This window comes from Nerophis lumbriciformis, linkage group LG09 (genome assembly GCF_033978685.3).
Source record: "Nerophis lumbriciformis linkage group LG09, RoL_Nlum_v2.1, whole genome shotgun sequence".
In the NCBI taxonomy this organism is placed as follows: domain Eukaryota; kingdom Metazoa; phylum Chordata; class Actinopteri; order Syngnathiformes; family Syngnathidae; genus Nerophis; species Nerophis lumbriciformis.
This window is the reverse complement of record NC_084556.2, coordinates 226,558-245,746: the sequence shown is the minus strand read 5'-3', so window position 1 is coordinate 245,746 and position 19,189 is coordinate 226,558. Positions and strand designations below refer to the sequence as shown.

The window sequence follows — 19,189 nt, the reverse complement described above, 5'->3', positions numbered from 1 at the left end:
CGTGGGGATCTACCTCATTCATATATATCATTTATGAAATATGTTAAAGGTGTTTAATGATAATGCAAGCATGTTTAACACATATAGTTAATATTGATGTTACTCCCTCCGAGGTCTTAATCAAGGCTCAAGTTGTTCGTTTTTCTCAAACAGACATTTATTTTCAGCCACGTCTTCTCCTCGTCACAACGATGCCAACACAATGCCAAAATAATGCCGTCAGAACTAATAAATAAGAGAAACAGAACTTACAATAACATAAAACACATTGATTTGACATACATATCAAAAAGAATCATACCTCATTGGCCTCACAAACTCTGAGGGAATAAAGTTTCTTTTCAAGCCGAGACTCCATTAACCTCTTCCATTTGCTGTCTCATGCTGCTTCCCTTTTTCCCGTCACATATTAATTGTCCCCCCAACAATGTGACCAAACCGGAACAAAAAATATGTTCCTCTCCAATTTGCATGAGTTTTGTAACAAAAATAAAGTTAACTTATACTTGCATGAAATTACCAAAGAAAATACATTTTTAATCACATTAAATGTAAATATTAACTTATATTTATACATTGTATTTATTTACTCTAACCAACTATGAAATTATATAACATATATACAATGTGCTTCTGTCAGCAGCTACAATTGATAATAAGTTAAAGGTGTTTAAAGATAATACAAGCATGTTTAACACATATAGATTCCTTTCTTTCATGAAGACAAGAATATAAGTTGGTGTATTACCTGATTCTGATGACTTGCATTGATTGGAATCAGACAGTGGTGCTGATATTGTCCGCATTTTCGAAAGGAGGAGAAAAAAAGTCCTCCTTTCTGTCCAATATCACATGAAAGTGGTTGGTTTTTGGCATCTTATTTGTCCAGCTTCCGTACTCCTTTGTATACACTTTACAAGAAATACATTGTCGGCAAACGCCGTAGCTTGCTAGCTTGTGCACGCCAGCTTTCTGAGACTCTTATTTTGTTAGCTCAACTGTGCAACTGTGCAGTCGGTCTTTGGAGTTTTGACGACAAGTACGGCGCCAGAGTCTGTTGAAATAAAATGTTTCTCGCCTTCCAGTCGGTAATTTTAATGAGCTGGCAGCAGCCAGCGTCATCTCAGAAGACCCTCGGGTGCCGTGAATGTCAATCAAGTGACGAAAGTGACGTCATAGTGAAGATTTATGATCGCTCATTTTTAGGACTATTTTTTTAATGCCTGGCTGGTGATCGACTGACACACCCTCCGAGATCGACGTAATGAGCACCCCTGGTCTACACACTGTGTTTGTAAGTACTCCGTGATTGTGCGCTGTCGAACATGCTCCTCTGCTCGCAAAACCCAGCAATGTCATGACGTGATGACGCACCGTCATGCCTGGGAACCGGTACTTTTCAAACAAGAGTATAGTACAGTTTTTGATTCATTAGTACCGCGATATTATACCAGTACCGGTTACCGGTACATTATTGTGAACATTTTGACACATTAGAAGCACTGTTTTTGTGGGTGTTTTCTCAAAGGTTTCGGTCGAGTACTTTTAGATAAAACGCCTAAACTAACTTTTTTGTGCCTGCAGAGGTCTGAGACGATGGATCAGTCCTCCGATGAAGAGGAGCCTCGCACCTTCGTGCAGGTCATCAGTGACAAGTACAACACTGAGAACTTCCCCCACGGCCAGGGCCTGGGCGTCGTGGTTCTTCCCTCCCCCCCTGGGTCGCCTATCAAAGGTGAGCGCTGGGACTCCGGGATGCCACATTTGCCCGTAAAAGCCGCATTCCTAACGGTTGTGGCGTACCGCAGATCGGTTGTTTTTGCCCAGCGTGCTGGTCCTGAATGACTGCGGCATCAGGAAAGCAGGCGACAGGTCCGACATTGCAGTTTTCTGTGCTCACGTGGTCGAGTTGGACCTGTCCTACAATGAGCTCCACGACTGGGCTGAGGTGAGTGGCCCCGGGAATTCCACTATACTTAATTCCATTATTACCTCAATCAATCAATCACAGTTTACTGTATATAGCCCTTAATCACAAGTGTCTCAAAGGGCTGCACAAGCCACAACCACATCCTTGGCTCAGATCCCACATCAGGGCAAGAAAACTCAACCCAAAGGGCGTAATGAGAAACCTTGGAAGGGACCGCAGATGTGGGGACTGGTGCAATGGATACGGTTAATATTGTGAGAGTCCGGTCCATAGTGGGGCCAGCAGGGCAACCTCTTGCATGTAGACACGTCAGGGCGCACAGATGTCACCGACTGATGCATAAGGAGTGGTCACCCCGGGTCCCGACTTCATGTGAAAGTCCAGTCCATTGGGAGGCCAGCAGGGGGTCATCTTGAATGGAGACTAGTCAGCAGCGCAGAGACGTCACCAACTGATGCAAAGAGGAGTGATCCATCCCGGGTCCCGACTCGGAACAGCGAGCGCCACATCTGTGGAGGCTGATCCGTGGTCACCTGATAAGCTCTCCACGCATGAGAGAGGGGGCAGAGCAGAAAAAAGAGACGGCAGATCAACTGGTCTAAGGGGGTCTATTTAAAGGCTAGACCAGGGGTCGGCAACCCAAAATGTTGAAAGAGCCATATTGGACCAAAAATACAGAAACAAATCTGTCTGGAGCCGCAACAAATGAAAAGCCATATTACATACAGATAGTGTGTCATGAGATATAAATTGAATTAAGAGGACTTAAAGGAAACTAAATGACCTCGAATATAGCTACAAATGAGGCATAATGATGCAATATGTACATATAGCTAGCCTAAATAGCATGTTAGCATCGATTAGCTCGCAGTCACGCAGTGACCAAATATGTCTGATTAGCACTCCACACAAGTCAATAACATCAACAAAACTCACCTTTCATGCACAACGTTAAAAGTTTGGTGGACAAAATGAGACAGAAAAAGAAGTGGCATAAAACATGTCCTAGAAAGTCGGAGAAAGTTGTACATGTAAACAAACTAAGGTGAGTTCAAAGACCGCCAAAATTAGTAGGACAAAACGGTGCTCGCCAAATACTGGAATCAGTGAAGCATGTTTAATATAAACAGTGTGCTTTGTAACAATTAGGGAGGTTTGTGTCATGTTTGTCCTCCTACAGAAACCATATTAAAACAAAAAATAGATTTTTTTCCCCTCATCTTTTTCCATTTTTCATACATTTTTTAAAAAGCTCCAGAGAGCCACTAGGGCGGCGCTAAAGAGCCGCATGCGGCTCTAGAGCCGTGGGTTGCCGAGACCAAAAAAGGCTCCACCAAGGAGATTATGTATCCCTGAAAATTATTCTCTACTATTGATTGTAATATTATTTACCAAATCACTTTTTAGAAATCTATTATATATATATATATATATATGTTTAATCCGGATCTGATCTGGATTAGCCTGTTTACACTTTTTTAAGTCCCATTGAATTTTCCTACGAGTCTTATTATCAAATTCAATTTGAACTCATTTTGGTTATTAAAACCTAGAAGTGTCTCAATATGATACTGATATCGGTCCGATATCAGCAAAAAAACAAAACAAGGGAAAGATTATAACAGTTTGCAGGTAGAATTTTCGATATTTTCAAAGCTCGACATCTAAATGTACTTCAATGGGCACACAAGTTTGGTCTATTCTTTTAGTCAGGTCATTTACAATAGGTAACATGGGAGGCTAGGCTACTATGGGCTAGCAGCTACACAACAGCTAAGTACACAATAGCACACATGCTAGACATATGTAATAATTGTTTTTTATTTTATTGTTTATTGTTTGTTTATTTTTATTTATTGCAGCCTAAAACAAATATAAACAAGTGTCAAAACAATTATAGTTGCATATTACTTACACATAAAGTCTCCAAGGCTGAAGAGTACTAGAAAGTATGCAGTAACCAACGTGTCCGCACCTTTTAGCTTACTGCGCCACTTAATGAATAATTGTGGCCCCAAGGTGTCCATTCTAGACTGAATAGGTTAGGGTTTTTCATACCTACCATTGTTCTGTTTGACTAATTATACTTGATCAAGACTTTTCCAACATTCCACACTACAAAATTAAAAGTATTTAGGATTTGTGCTGATATCGGTATTGACCAATTCTCCCGGCTTAAGTATCGCTAGTGAAAAGGTGGTATCAGGACACCCTTAATAAAAATCTAAAAACTCAAAATGTCTGATTTTTGTATCTGGTTTCAAATAATATCCAACCAATGCCAAAACTGTCAAACTTTGAATTGAATCTGGATCTGTTTGAGATCGGACAATTTACATCAATTTAGTTTAACATTGAAAATTCATTTAATATTAATTTTTCGGACTACAAGTCGCAGTTTTTTTTCATAGTTTGGCTTAAGGGGTGCGACTTATGTGTGAAATTATTAACACATTACCGTAAAATATCAAATAATATTATTGATGTCATTGACGTAAGAGACTAGACGTATAAGATTTCATGGGATTTAGCGATTAGGAGTGACAGATTGTATAGCATGTTCTATATGTTATAGTTATTTGAATGACTCTTACCATAATATGTTACGTTAACATACCAGTTGCTTATTTATGCCTCATATAACGTACACTTCACTATTCTTTATTTATTTTAAATTGCCTTTCAAATGTCTATTCTTGGCGTTGGCTTTTATCAAATAAAGTTCCCCAAAAAATGCGACTTATTCTCCAGTGCGACTTATATATGTTTTTTCCCTTCTTTATTGTGCATTTTTCGGCAGGTGCGATTTATACTCCGAAAAATAACGGTAATCATAATTTCAAGTAATTATGGAAGATGGCAGCCTTTCATTTCCTGGTATGTCATGTTAAAGCCTTGGCAGAGGTCTTTATTTGTCCAAACATGTTTGCGTTGGATATTGGAGTGCTTCACGGCAGAGAAAATGGGGAAAAGGCCAAATGTGTGCTATATTATTGCTCATGCTTGGATGTATTTTGGGTTGGCAGATCTGCACCATCGTGTCCAACATCCCTCACCTGGACTTCCTCAACCTGAGCATGAACCCCCTAAACAGTGTGCCGCTGGAGCCCTGCATGGCCGAGGTGTTCACCCGGGTGCGGCGCCTCGTCCTCATCAACACGCACGTCACCTGGGACACCGTGCACACGCTCACGCGGAACACGCCGGAGTAAGTGGGCCATGGCATTTCTATCTGCATGTGCATATTTTTTATATATATTGCTAGAAATCAAAGCGATATTTAGATTAGTGATCAGGCCAGCGTCTGGTCATGTGGAATTAAAAATATCCCATGGCAGGAGAAGGCAATGTAACATCACCCTGAACACTCTGTTACGCCCCTGAGACTATCTTGGAAGCCGGATTTTTTTTTTTGCCAGCTTGCAATTTTCACCATCACATCACTGTTCTGTATAGCAAGACATGAGCAACAATGGCAAATGTGGTGTGAAAGAGGATTAGGTGCTCTTTGTTCTTAAGTCTCTTAGTCTGTTCTTCTTCAAACCAACGGATAACATTTTAGTTGGAGACAAAAGTGGTGCTCTTTGCATAGCAGAAGGCAGACTTTCTTACCCCCGCCAAAGAGGTTATGTTTTCGCCAGGGTTTGTGTGCGTGTTTATAGCAACATAACATAACTCAGTGGCCTAGTGGTTAGAGTGTCCGCCCTGAGATCGGTAGGTTGTGAGTTCAAACCCCGGCCGAGTCAGACCAAAGACTATAAAAATGGGAGCCATTACCTCCCTGCTTGGCACTCAGTATCAAGGGTTGGAATTGGGGGTTAAATCACCAAAAATGATTCCCGGGCGCGGCACCGCTGCTGCCCACTGCTCCCCTCACCTCCCAGGGGGTGAACAAGGGGATGGGTCAAATGCAGAGGACAAATTTCACCACACCTAGTGTGTGTGTGACAATCATTGGGACTTTAACTTTAACTTTAAAACTGTTATGGATGGATTTTGAAGATTTTTTTCAAAAAATGTCCCAAAAAAAATACAATTCCTTTCATCCACCACAAACACACTTAATATATCTACAATACCATCCATCCATCTTCTTCCGCTTATCCGAGGTCGGGTCGCGGGGGCAGCAGCCTAAGCAGGGAAGCCCAGACTTCCCTCTCCCCAGCCACTTCGTCCAGCTCCTCCCGGGGGATCCCAAGGCGTTCCCAGGCCAGCCGGGAGACATAGTCTTCCCAACGTGTCCTGGGTCTTCCCCGTGGCCTCCTACCGGTCGGACGTGCCCTAAACACCTCCCGAGGGAGGCGATCGGGTGGCATCCTGACCAGATGCCCGAACCACCTCATCTGGCTCCTCTCCATGTGGAGGAGCAGCGGCTTTACTTTGAGCTCCCCCCGGATGACAGAGCTTCTCACCCTATCTCTAAGGGAGAGCCCCGCCACCCGGCGGAGGAAACTCATTTCGGCCGCTTGTATGTCCTCTCGGTCATAACCCAAAGCTCATGACCATAGGTGAGGATGGGAACGTAGATCGACCGGTAAATTGAGAGCTTTGCCTTCCGGCTCAGCTCCTTCTTCACCACAACGGATCGATACAGCGTCCGCATTACTGAAGATGCCGCACCGATCCGCCTGTCGATCTCACCATCCACTCTTCCCTCACTCGTGAACAAGACTCAGAGGTACTTGAACTCCTCCACTTGGGGCAGGGTCTCCTCCCCAACCCGGAGATGGCACTCCACCCTTTTCCGGGCGAGAACCATGGACTCTACAATACCGCTATACCCTAAATATACTGTGTATATATACTGTATATATATGTGTGTTTATATATATATATATATATATATATATATATGTATACACACACACACACACACACACACACACATACAGTATATACATATATATGTATATTATCCATCCATTTCCTACCGCCTGTCCCTTTCGGGGTCGCGGGGGGTGCTGGAGCCTATCTCAGCTGCATTCGGGCGGAAGGCGGGGTACACCCTGGACAAGTCGCCACCTCATCGCAGGGCCAACACAGACAGACAGACAACATTCACACACTAGGGCCAATTTTAGTGTTGCCAATCAACTTATCCCCAGGTGCATGTCTTTGGAGGTGGGAGGAAGCCGGAGTAGAACCCACGCAGTCACGGGGAGAACATGCAAACTCCACACAGAAAGATCCCGAGCAGGGATTGAACTCAGGACCTTCGTATTGTGAGGCACATGCACTAACCCCTGTTTCACCGTGCTGACCTATGTATATTATATGTGTATATATATATTTATACATATATATAATATTTTTTGTTGTTGTAAATATTCTATTTTATTATTATTTGGGGCGGCATACCTCGGTTGGTAGAGTGGCCGTGCCAGCAACTTGAGGGTTGCAGGTTCGATTCCCGCTTCCGCCATCCTAGTCGCTGCCGTTGTGTCCTTGGGCAAGACACTTTACCCACCTGCTCCCAGTGCCACCCACACTGCTTTAAATGTAACTTGGATATTGGGTTTCACTATGTAAAGCGCTTTGAGTCACTAGAGAAAAGCGCTATATAAATATAATTCACTTCACTTCACTATTTTAAAAATCAATTTTTTTTTTAAATATTGATATTATTAATAAGTTAAGTACCAATTGATTTTCACACACACACACACACACACTAGGTGTGGTGAAATTATCCTCTGCATTTGAGCCATCACCCTTGATCGCCCCCTGGGAGGTGAGGGGAGCAGTGAGCAGCAGCGGTGGCCGCGCCCGGGAATCATTTTTGGTGATTCAACCCCCAATTCCAACCCTTGATGCTGAGTGTCAAGCAGGGAGGTAATGGGTCCCATTTTTATAGTCTTTGGTATGACTCGGCCGGGGTTTGAACTCACGATATTGATACTGTTGCTTTTATTATTTTTTATTTTCCTCAATTATTTTTATACTTTGTAGGACTTTGATATTTTAACAAATGTAAAGTGCGTTACAAATGCAATTCATCATTATTATTATTCTCAAGTGTACGGAGCCCCTAAAGGGACATGGGGGAATTTTTTTTTGGTATAATTTAATTTTATTTTATTTTATTTTTTCGACATGTATCTCGTGCGCATGAGAAACTATCTCTATATATAGTTATATTTTATAACTTTATAAAGTTATAAAAAAAAAAGTATATATATATATATATATATATATATATGTATTTTTTTTTTAGACATGTATCTCGTGCGCATGAGAAACTATCTATATATATAGTTATATTTTATAACTTTATAAAGTTATAAAAAAAAAATGTATATATATATATATGTATTTTTTTTAGACATGTATCTCGTGCGCATGAGAAACTATCTCTATATATAGTTATATTTTATAACTTTATAAAGTTATTAAAAAAAAAATTTATATATATATATATATATATATATGTATTTTTTTTAGACATGTATTTTGTGCGCATGAGAAACTATCTCTATATATAGTTATATTTTATAACTTTATAAAGTTATAAAAAAAAAAGTATATATATATATATATATATATATATATATATGTATTTTTTTTTTAGACATGTATCTCGTGCGCATGAGAAACTATCTATATATATAGTTATATTTTATAACTTTATAAAGTTATAAAAAAAAAATGTATATATATATATATGTATTTTTTTTTAGACATGTATCTCGTGCGCATGAGAAACTATCTCTATATATAGTTATATTTTATAACTTTATAAAGTTATTAAAAAAAAAATGTATATATATATATATATATATATGTATTTTTTTTAGACATGTATTTTGTGCGCATGAGAAACTATCTCTATATATAGTTATATTTTATAACTTTATAAAGTTATAAAAAAAAAAGTATATATATATATATATATATATATATATATGTATTTTTTTTTTAGACATGTATCTCGTGCGCATGATAAACTATATATATATAGTTATATTTTATAACTTTATAAAGTTATAAAAAAAAAAATGTATATATATATATATGTATTTTTTTTTAGACATGTATCTCGTGCGCATGAGAAACTATCTCTATATATAGTTATATTTTATAACTTTATAAAGTTATTAAAAAAAAAAGTATATATATATATATGTATTTTTTTTTTTAGACATGTATCTCGTGCGCATGAGAAACTATCTCTATATATAGTTATATTTTATAACTTTCTAAAGTTATAAAAAAAAATTAAAAAAGTTATATATATATATATATTTTTTTTTTATCTCGCGCACAAGATACGAGATACATGTCTAAAAAAAAAAAAAAAACCTTTTTTTTTTTTTCTTTTTTCTTTATAACTTTATAAAAAGTTTCTCGTGCGCACGAGATACATGATACATACCGTATTTTTCGGACTATATAAGTCGCAGTTTTTTTCATAGGTTGGCCGGGCTCCAGTGCGATTTATGTTTTTTTCCTTCTTTATTATGCATTTTCGGCAGGTGCGACTTATACTCCGAAAAATGCGGTACATGTCTAAAAAAAAAAATATATATATATATATATAAATAAAAATTATTAAAGAAAAATTTCCCCCACGTACCTTTAGGGGCTCCGTACAATTGCTTTTAAATTTTTTATCCTAAGTATTGTTAAACTGTGATTTTTGTTAAATAAAATTATACAAATGTATCTTTAAAAATACGTTTATTAGGCCAACACTGCGCATATAAATCAGCAGCCAAGACAAGCTTTTGTAACCTGTGTTAAAAAGGTTTTATTCTAATATACCAAATAGTGTCATACAAGATTCCCGTTGATTCTAGAATCGATTCTGAAATGAATCGTCACCCCAAGTATCGGATCATGAGGTGCACAAAATTTCCCATCTAGTAGAAAGTGTTAACTGATCATATTGGTATCTTTGCTAGTTCTGGTAAACTGTACTTACTGGTGAAAATGGGTTTACTCTGCAAAGTGTACAAGGAGTAAAGAACAGTTTAAGGGTCTTGAAGGTGCCTTGCTCAAATGACCATGTCATTTCCCCACAGGCTGGTGGAGCTCTTCCTGTGCCTGAACGACTACGACGCCGTGTCGCAGTCACGCACATCCTGCCCGTCCCTGCGGCTGCTGCAGATCACCGACAACAACCTGCGCGACTGGGCCGAGGTGCGCAAGTTTGGCGTGATGTACCCCAGCCTCAGCACGCTGGTGCTGGCCAACAACAGCGTGGAGTGCGTGAGCGACACCCGGGATGCCCTGCAGCGCCTCTTCCCCAACCTGCGCAGCATCAACCTCAACAACTCAGGTCTGACAGAACCCCTGACATGTCCTATCTACTAGGATTTAGGCAACTACCTGTTGCCTAAATCTTTGTGATTGTGGTTTTGCCGCACAGGGCTGAGTAAGTGGGAGGACATCGAGAGGCTGAATTTTCTCCCCAAGCTGCAAGAAATCAAAGCAAAGGGTATTCCGCTGTTGGAGCCGTACACCGCGCAAGAGCGACGCTGCCTCCTTTTAGCACAGTAAGGTTGAACACACACACACTGACATTTCCTGATAGTTGAATCAAAAATGTGCATAGCGGATGACATAAACGGAGTGAAGCCTCTTGTCCAGGGGTGTCAAACTCATTTTAGCTCACGGGCTGCATGGAGGAAAATCTATTACCAAGTGGGCCGTACACTGCAAAATGTCGGTGTTCATAAACAAGAAAAAAAAAATACTAAAATTAGGGGCATTTTACTTGAACTAAGCACAATTATCTGCCAATAGAAGAAGAAAATTTGGCTTGTCAAGAATTTCCAAAACAAGTAAAATTAGCTAACCTCAATGAACCCAAAAATACCTTAAAATAAGTATTTTCTCACGAATAACAAGTGCACTTTTCTTGATAGAAAAAACAAATATGAGACTTTTTTTCTCAATATGTTGAAAAATATTCTTAAATTAAGTAAACGCTAGTGCCATTATCTTGACATAATGATATGCGCTCGGCATTACATTTCTTGCATTTTCCCATCGATAACATGACATCATCGCGCCAAGTGCGTGCTCTTTCAGTCAATTAGTGCGCAAGGAATATATATATATTATATATATATATATATATATATATATATTAGGGATGTCCCGATCCGATATTTGGATCGGATCGACCGCCGATATTTGCAAAAAAATGCATATCGGCAATGCATGGGAAAATGCCGATCCAGATCCAACGCACAGATTTAAATAATACATTCCACTTTTCTGCTGCTCCCTAAGTTCCGTTCCGCATTTTCCAGCACACCTTCAACACATCCACAAGTCTGTGGATTCTAACGCAGTTGCTTTTAGCTGCTGGCATTACACGACAGGCTCTTCTCACTCTTTTCTGTGTCTCCCTCTCACAGACAGCAAGCACACCTTCTTACACACGTCACATACTGTCACGTCATACGTCACATACGTATACATCCTCTCCCAGCAGAGAGGTAGCAGCATGGCTAACGTTAGCTGTGATGCTAGCGCAGCCGTGCGAGCAACGCTCCCTCTAAGGTGCGCTTGTGCAATTGCGCACTGTTTAAACGTCCTCTGCGCATAGCAAATCTATGCCACGCACAAAATCAAATAAAAAAATAAGCGCATCACAATTTTCGACACACGGACACGACAGAGAAAACAGTTTTCGTCATTGTTCAAATATTGTAACGTCTGTCGAGACGCTTATCTCCGTTCGGTGCCACACACCCACACCATCAAAATACCGAGGCAGGCAAACATTTCCACATCAACACCGTATGAAAAAATTAGTGGGTTTTTTTAGTTGTGATTTCCTTCTCTGCATGAAAGTTTAAAAGTAGCATATATTAATGCAGTATGAAGAAGAATGTTTTAATGTAGACATGCAAGCCTTGAAAGAACATTTTGAAAATCAAGACTACATTTCCTGTAAATGGGTGCATTTCTACCCTATATTTTAACTTTAGATTTATTCTCATATCAAACTCTTTTGGCTGTCTTTTTGACACTTACCCTCCACACCCTGGATTATAAATAATGTCAATAATTCAATGTGATTATCTTGTGTGATGACTGTATTATGATGATAGTATATATCTGATAGTATATATCTGTATCATGAATCAATTTAAGTGGACCCCGACTTAAACAAGTGGAAAAACTTATTGGGGTGTTACCATTTAGTGGTCAATTGTACGGAATATGTACTTCACTGTGCAACCTACTAATAAAAGTCTCAATCAATCAATCAAAACACATAGAATCATCATACTGCTGTGATTATATGCATCAAGTGTTCATTCAAGGCTAAGGCAAAATATCGAGATATATATTGTGTATCGCAATATTAAAAAAAGGCCATATTGCCCAGCCCTAGTTCAATGATGCCATTTTTGTTTGTCATGTATAATTTTGTCTATTTTGTGTTTATCCTTGAATAAACAGGTCAGTTTCTTGTTACCAACCATTGTGTATTATTCAAGCTCCCCTAATTCAGCTGGCTAGTTGTTATCAAGAGTACTAAAACCCTTTTCAACATGATTCTGACAACTAAGTAGGCTAAATAACTTTAAACTTGAATACATGCTCGGATAGGCCATTATCGGTCAGTATAGGTATCAGATCGGAAGTGCAAAAACAATATCGGTATCGGATCGGAAGTGCAAAAACCTGGATCGGGACATCCCTAATATATATATATTATATATATATATATATATATATATATATATATATATATATATATAATGTATTTACAGCCCGGCCCCCGACCAAAATGTTTTTTATTGTAATTTTGAAGAATTTATCTGAATGTGCATGAACTATTTCTGTTCAAAATTGTTTGAAATGTCACATGTTAAATGTTTAAATAACTGTCAGTTTGCTGTACTGTGCCAACTGTACTACTATATGAGTACGTATGTTCTATTGTTAAACAGCAAAGTCCACTTGGCTGTCAAATGTTTTAATTATGAGACACAATTGTGTCAAAGTCTTGATTTTTTTATTTCATGCTTGAAATAAGAAATTCTTACTTTGAAAAAGCAGTTTTATACTTGTGAGTGTTGATGACACAGCTTTGCAACAGTTGATGTTCTAGTTTCAAGCTTGTTTTACTCAATATAGGTCATCAAATCTCAGCAACAAGCTGTAATATCTTACTGGGATCATTTAGGACCAAAACACTTAAAACAAGTAAAACACTCTAACATAAAATCTGCTTAGTGAGAAGAATTATTTTATCAGACAGAAAATTAGCAAATATCACCCTTATTTGAGATATTTCATCTTACTTAGATTTCACTTTTTGCAGTGTAATTATTCGTTTAAGGGGTTAAAGGACTTAGTGTAGACATGGCCTCAAAAACACAATGAGCTCAGACTTGGTTTCAGTGTATCTACAAAGCCAGGATTAAACTTGAAGTCACAGTGTTTCTGGGATGAACAAAAAACATGTCAACTCTTCTAGGTATCAAATGCCTCCTTTGTCATGTCCACGTATCAATCCAGTGCTAACTCAACAAACCGTAAGAAACGGAGGCAAAAACTATTCAAAAGGGTTCAGTTCACATTTCTCGTGTTTGACGGAGACATTTTAGGGCAATAAGGGTGCCAAATGACCATGTGTTCGAAGCCCTTACCCCCTTTACTGTGTACCTCTTGCTTGGCCCCGGTATAAACCGTTTGCTTGCCTAACAGAATTGCTATTGTGACATCCAGTGGACACATTTAGAACAGCAGTTTATTTCATTAAAAAAAAAAGGCAGCTCATTTTAATACTTGGCAAAACAAACGTAAGGTCACGTAGTAGAAATGATCCGGATCAGCCCCCAAAAATGTAATAACTTGTTCTTCATCCGATTTTTGACATTTCATGAAAGTTTCATGAAAATATATCCTCCTGGCTGAGGTAGGCCTGGGCGCATAATATATTTTGCTTGACCTACAAATTATTCAATCAATCAATCAATAATGCATGGAAATCCTTTCAATTGTACGGAGCCCCTAAAGGGACATGGGGGAAATTTAAATTAAAAACATTTTTTTTTAGACATGTATCTCGTGCGCACAAGAAACGTTTTATAAAGTTATAAAAAATAAATTTTAATTTTTTAATTTTTTAAGTTTTTTTTTAGACATGTATCTCGTGCGCACGAGATACATGTCTAAAAAAAATAAAAAATATATACAATATTTTTGCCATTATTAACCATTGATGTAATGATAATACATAACAATAATGCATGGAAATCCTTTCAATTGTACGGAGCCCCTAAAGGGACATGGGGGAAATTTAAATTAAAAACATTTTTTTTTTTAGACATGTATCTCGTGCGCACAAGAAACTTTTTATAAAGTTATAAAAAATAAATTATAATTTCTTAATTTTTTTTAGAAAATGTATCTGGTGCGCACGAGATACATGTCTAAAAAAAAACAGTATTCTAAAAAAAAAAAAAGATTTGTAACATTTTTTTTTTGCGCACAAGTTATTTTTTACATGTCTAAAAAAATTACTTTCGACATGTATCTCGTGCACACGAGACACATGTCTAAAAAAAATAAAAAATATATACCGTATATATTTTTTTATAACTTTATAAAAACTTTCTCGTGCGCACAAGAAAGTTACGAGATACATGTCTAAAAAAAAATATATATATATATATATAAATAAATAAAATTTCCCCCATGTCCCTTTAGGGGCTCCGTACAATTGCAATAAACTTGTATTTCTCGTATATTTTAACACTATAATTGGAATGAAAAATGGTAAATCTCTTAAGTTCAATGAAACAAACCAATAAGAACAATAAGATATAATTTGTCTGTTGGCAACATTTTTTACTTGAATAAAAATCACAACCAAAAGCAATAAAACGTGTTGTTTTTATTTGTTGCTGTCAGGTTTTCGACGCAAACTGTTCAAGATTCTGCTGCATTTTTCCTTTGCAGACTGCCAACAATCTTGGTGCTGAACGGAGGTGCGGTGTCCGATAACGAGAGGGAAGACGCAGAGAGGTTCTTCGTCAGGTACTACTACCAAGACTGTCCGGAACAGAAACGTCCAGAAAGGTACGGAATCCTGCGCTCACTCAAGGTTAGGGCCACTTAAAGAAGCGTGACAGGAAAATAAAATAATATTGTCAAATAAATGACATAAAATTCATTGTTTGAAGATAAATCCAGGCCAATCCACGAGGTGGCATGCATGCTTTTATAATATATACATGACTCTAACCGCATTACAATTTGAATAAGAAGTTAACATTTTGAAGAAATAAATAATTCCATCTTGTGCAGGTGTGTCTAAACCAGGCCTGGGCAATTATTTTGAATCGGGGGCCACATTTAGAGGAAGAAAATGTGTCTGGGGGCCGGTATATCTATTTTTAGGAACACTTACATAAAACCTCACAATAATGTCTGATTGAATGCTAAAAACGTCATAAAAAACGTAATGGAATTTTACATTTTTCTATAAACGATAAAACACTGAATATTGACAAAATATGAATGTCACACCCCCTTTCAATCGACATATTTTACAATCAAGTGAAACGCAACAAAGATGAAACAAACAGTGAAATATGAACGTGAAGGGTACACAATAAACCCACCTACAATCTGATACATCTGATATTTGCTGAATTTCCCCCAGGGATCAATAAAGTACTTTCTATTCTATATATCACTAAGCTTTAGAACTTTGTTGTGAAAAATCTCCTTCTGCGTCTGTGGAAACACTTCCCGCCCACACTGCTTGGTGCCTCATCTGAGCTGCTGTGACGTAGATTACTATAGTAACTAATTAGATTACATAGTAACTAATTAGATTACCAAAGTAACTGGTGTATCATCCATAAGCGCAGATTCCAACCATTGAAATACTTTGTATAGTTGAAGATTTACGGTCATTAGAGCCCTGCGATGAGGTGGCGACTTGTCCAGGGTGTACACCGCCTTCCGCCCGATTGTAGCTGAGATAGGCTCCAGCGACCCCAAAGGGAATAAGCGGTAGAAAATGGATGGATGGATGGACGGTCATTAGAAAACATGAGTGCACATCATAATGGCAGCTACACCTTCCATCTTAAAGATCTAAAACAATTATTTGGGAATTTCCGGCGGGCCAGATTGAAAAGCTCCACGGGCCGCATGTGGCCCCCGGGCCATAATTTGCCCAGGTCTGGTCTAAACTAAAGCCCGCCGGGATCTTCAGTTTGGCCCGTGAGATGTTATGAGTTTAATAAAAAATCTGACCAGCGGGGTGTTTCCAAATCAAAAAATGGACAATATAATTGCTAAAATTTTGCAGCTATCTTGTGGACAGCGCGAGTAAATCCGGGGCAATTACTTTGAATTGTGTTTTGTAACGATGGCAGCACCGCATTTGACTTATATGACCCTATCCCAGGGGTCGGCAACCTACAATTTTGAAAGAGCCATATTGGACCAAAAATACCAAATAAAAATTTGTCTGGAGCTGCAAAAAATGTAAAGCCTTATTTATATAAGTGTTAAAATGAAGGCAACACATGATTAGCTATATTAGCCTACTATCAAAATGACTGTGTCGCAGGCTGATGCAGAAATGTTGAAATGAAATATCTATTCTACACATTTTTACAACATTGGAAAACATGACCAAAACAAAGACTTTTCAGAGGATGAGAACTCCTGGAATTACTGGCTTAAAATGGCCAAAGGTAAAGAAGTGTGTGTCCAAGTTGAAGGAAACGGAAACTACAAATGAATGAGCTCAAATACACCTAACATATGATGCAATATGTACATACAGCTAGCATAAATAGCATGTTAGCATCGATTAGCTTGCAGTCATGCAGTGACCAAATATGTCTGATTAGCACTCCACACAAGTCAATAACATCAACAAAGCTCACATTTTGTGAATTCACGCACAGCATAAAACGTTTGATGGACAAATAGAGACAAAGTAGGAGTGGCATAAAACACGTCTTTCTGTGGCAGCGTCAGGAAAGTTGTACATGTAAACAAACTACGGTGCGTTCAAGGACTTCCGGATTTAGGACAAAATGGCGCGCGCCAAATACTCTCATCAGTGAAACATGTTTCATGTAAACAGTGTGATTTCTAACAATTAGGAAGGTTTGTGTCATGTTTGTCCTCCTACAGAAACCATATTAAAACAATTATTTTTTTTTTTCCTCATCTTTTTCCATTTTTCATACATTTTTGAAAAAGCTCAAGGGGGCCACTAGCCGCGCGTTGCCGACCCCCGCTCTATCCAAACAACCTTCCCTACTCATGGCGCCAAAAAAAATACAAATGCAACCAAGCCAAAAAGTCAACACACGTGGTCACACATAACACGACCTGCCCACTTAACTTTGCAGTTATTCAAAAAAAAGTCCATAAAAAATTAGAGGTGTCCGATAATGGCTTTTTTGCCGATAATCCAATATTGTCCAACTCTTAATTACTGATTCCGATATCAACTGATACCGATATATACAGTCGTGGAATTAACACATTATTAGGCCTAATTTTGTTGTGATGCCCCGCTGGATGCATTAAACAATGTAACAAAGTTTTCCAAAATAAATCAACTCAAGTTATGGAAAAAAATGCCATATTTATTATTGAAGTCACAAAGTGCATTATTTTTTTTTAACATGCCTCAAAACAGCAGCTTGGAATTTGGGACATGCTTTCCCTGAGAGAGCATGAGGAGGTTGAGGTGGGTGGGGTTGGGGTGGGGGGTATATTGTAGCGTCCCAGAAGAGTTAGTGCTGCAAGGGGTTCTGGGTATTTGTTCTGTTGTGTTTATGTTGTGTTACGGTGCGAATGTTCTCCCGAAATGTGTTTGTCATTCTTGTTTGGTGTGGGTTTACAGTGTGGCGCATATTTGTAACAGTGTTAAAGTTGTTTATACGGCCACCCTCAGTGTGACCTGTATGGCTGTTGATCAAGTATGCCTTGCATTCACTTGTGTGTGTGTGAAAAGCCGTAGATATTATGTTATTGGGCCGGCACGCAAAGGCAGTGCCTTTAAGGTTTATTGGCGCCCTACGTCCGTGTACACAGCGGCGTTTTAAAAAGTCATACATTTTACTTTTTGAAACCGATACCGATAATTTCCGATATTACATGTTAAAGCATTTAGCGGCCGATAATATCGGCAGTCCGATATTATCTGGTTAGAGCCTGTTTGTGCTGTCCTCTGAAGGGAGTAGTACACACCGTTGTAGGAAATCTTCAATTTCTTAGCAATTTCTCGCATGGAATAGCCTTCATTTCTAAGAACAAGAATAGACTGTCGAGTTTCAGATGAAAGTTCTCTTTTTCTGGCCATTTTGAGCGTTTAATTGACCCCACAAATGTGATGCTCCAGAAACTCAATCTGCTCAAAGGAAGGTCAGTTTTGTAGCTTCTGTAACGAGCTAAACTGTTTTCAGATGTGTGTACATGATTGCACAAGCGTTTTCTAATCATCAATTAGCCTTCTGAGCCAATGAGCAAACACATTGTATCATTAGAACACTGGACTGATAGTTGCTGGAAATGGGCCTCTCTACACCTATGTAGATATTGCACCAAAAACCAGACATTTGCAGCTCGAATAGTCATTTAGCACATTAGCAATGTATAGAGTGCCATCCATCTTCTTCCGCTTATCCGAGGTCGGGTCGCGGGGGCAGCAGCCTAAGCAGGGAAGCCCAGACTTCCCTCTCCCCAGCCACTTTGTCCAGCTCTTCCTGTGGGACCCCGAGGCGTTCCCAGGCCAGCTGGGAGACATAGTCTTCCCAACGTGTCCTGGGTCTTCCCCGTGGCCTCCTACCGGTCGGACGTGCCCTAAACACCTCCCTAGGGAGGCGATCGGGTGGCATCCTGACCAGATGCCCGAACCACCTCATCTGACTCCTCTCCATGTGGAGGAGCAGCGGCTTTACTTTGAGCTCCCCCCGGATGACAGAGCTTCTCACCCTATCTCTAAGGGAGAGCCCCGCCACCCGGCGGAGGAAACTCATTTGGGCCGCTTGTACCCGTGATCTTGTCCTTTCGGTCATAACCCAAAGCTCATGACCATAGGTGAGGATGGGAACGTAGATCGACCGGTAAATTGAGAGCTTTGCCTTCCGGCTCAGCTCCTTCTTCACCACAACGGATCGATACAGCGTCCGCATTACTGAAGACGCCGCACCGATCCGCCTGTCGATCTCACGATCCACTCTTCCCTCACTCGTGAACAAGACTCCGAGGTACTTGAACTCCTCCACTTGGGGCAAGATCTCCTCCCCA

The 19,189-nt window shown here is 39.1% G+C and overlaps 1 protein-coding gene across 2 annotated transcripts in view; it reads left to right on the top strand.

Annotated features, from left to right (window-relative positions):
• The window catches only part of tecta (tectorin alpha), a 119,569-nt gene that overhangs the window by 15,176 nt on the left and 85,204 nt on the right, over window positions 1-19,189 (top strand). For both annotated transcript variants that reach the window (XM_072913762.1, XM_061962836.2), the window contains exons 3-8: window positions 1,585-1,735; window positions 1,809-1,948; window positions 4,957-5,138; window positions 9,952-10,208; window positions 10,299-10,425; window positions 14,861-14,980. In XM_072913762.1, coding sequence (XP_072769863.1) covers window positions 1,585-1,735; window positions 1,809-1,948; window positions 4,957-5,138; window positions 9,952-10,208; window positions 10,299-10,425; window positions 14,861-14,980 — 977 coding nt within the window. The remainder of the gene's footprint in view (window positions 1-1,584; window positions 1,736-1,808; window positions 1,949-4,956; window positions 5,139-9,951; window positions 10,209-10,298; window positions 10,426-14,860; window positions 14,981-19,189) is intronic.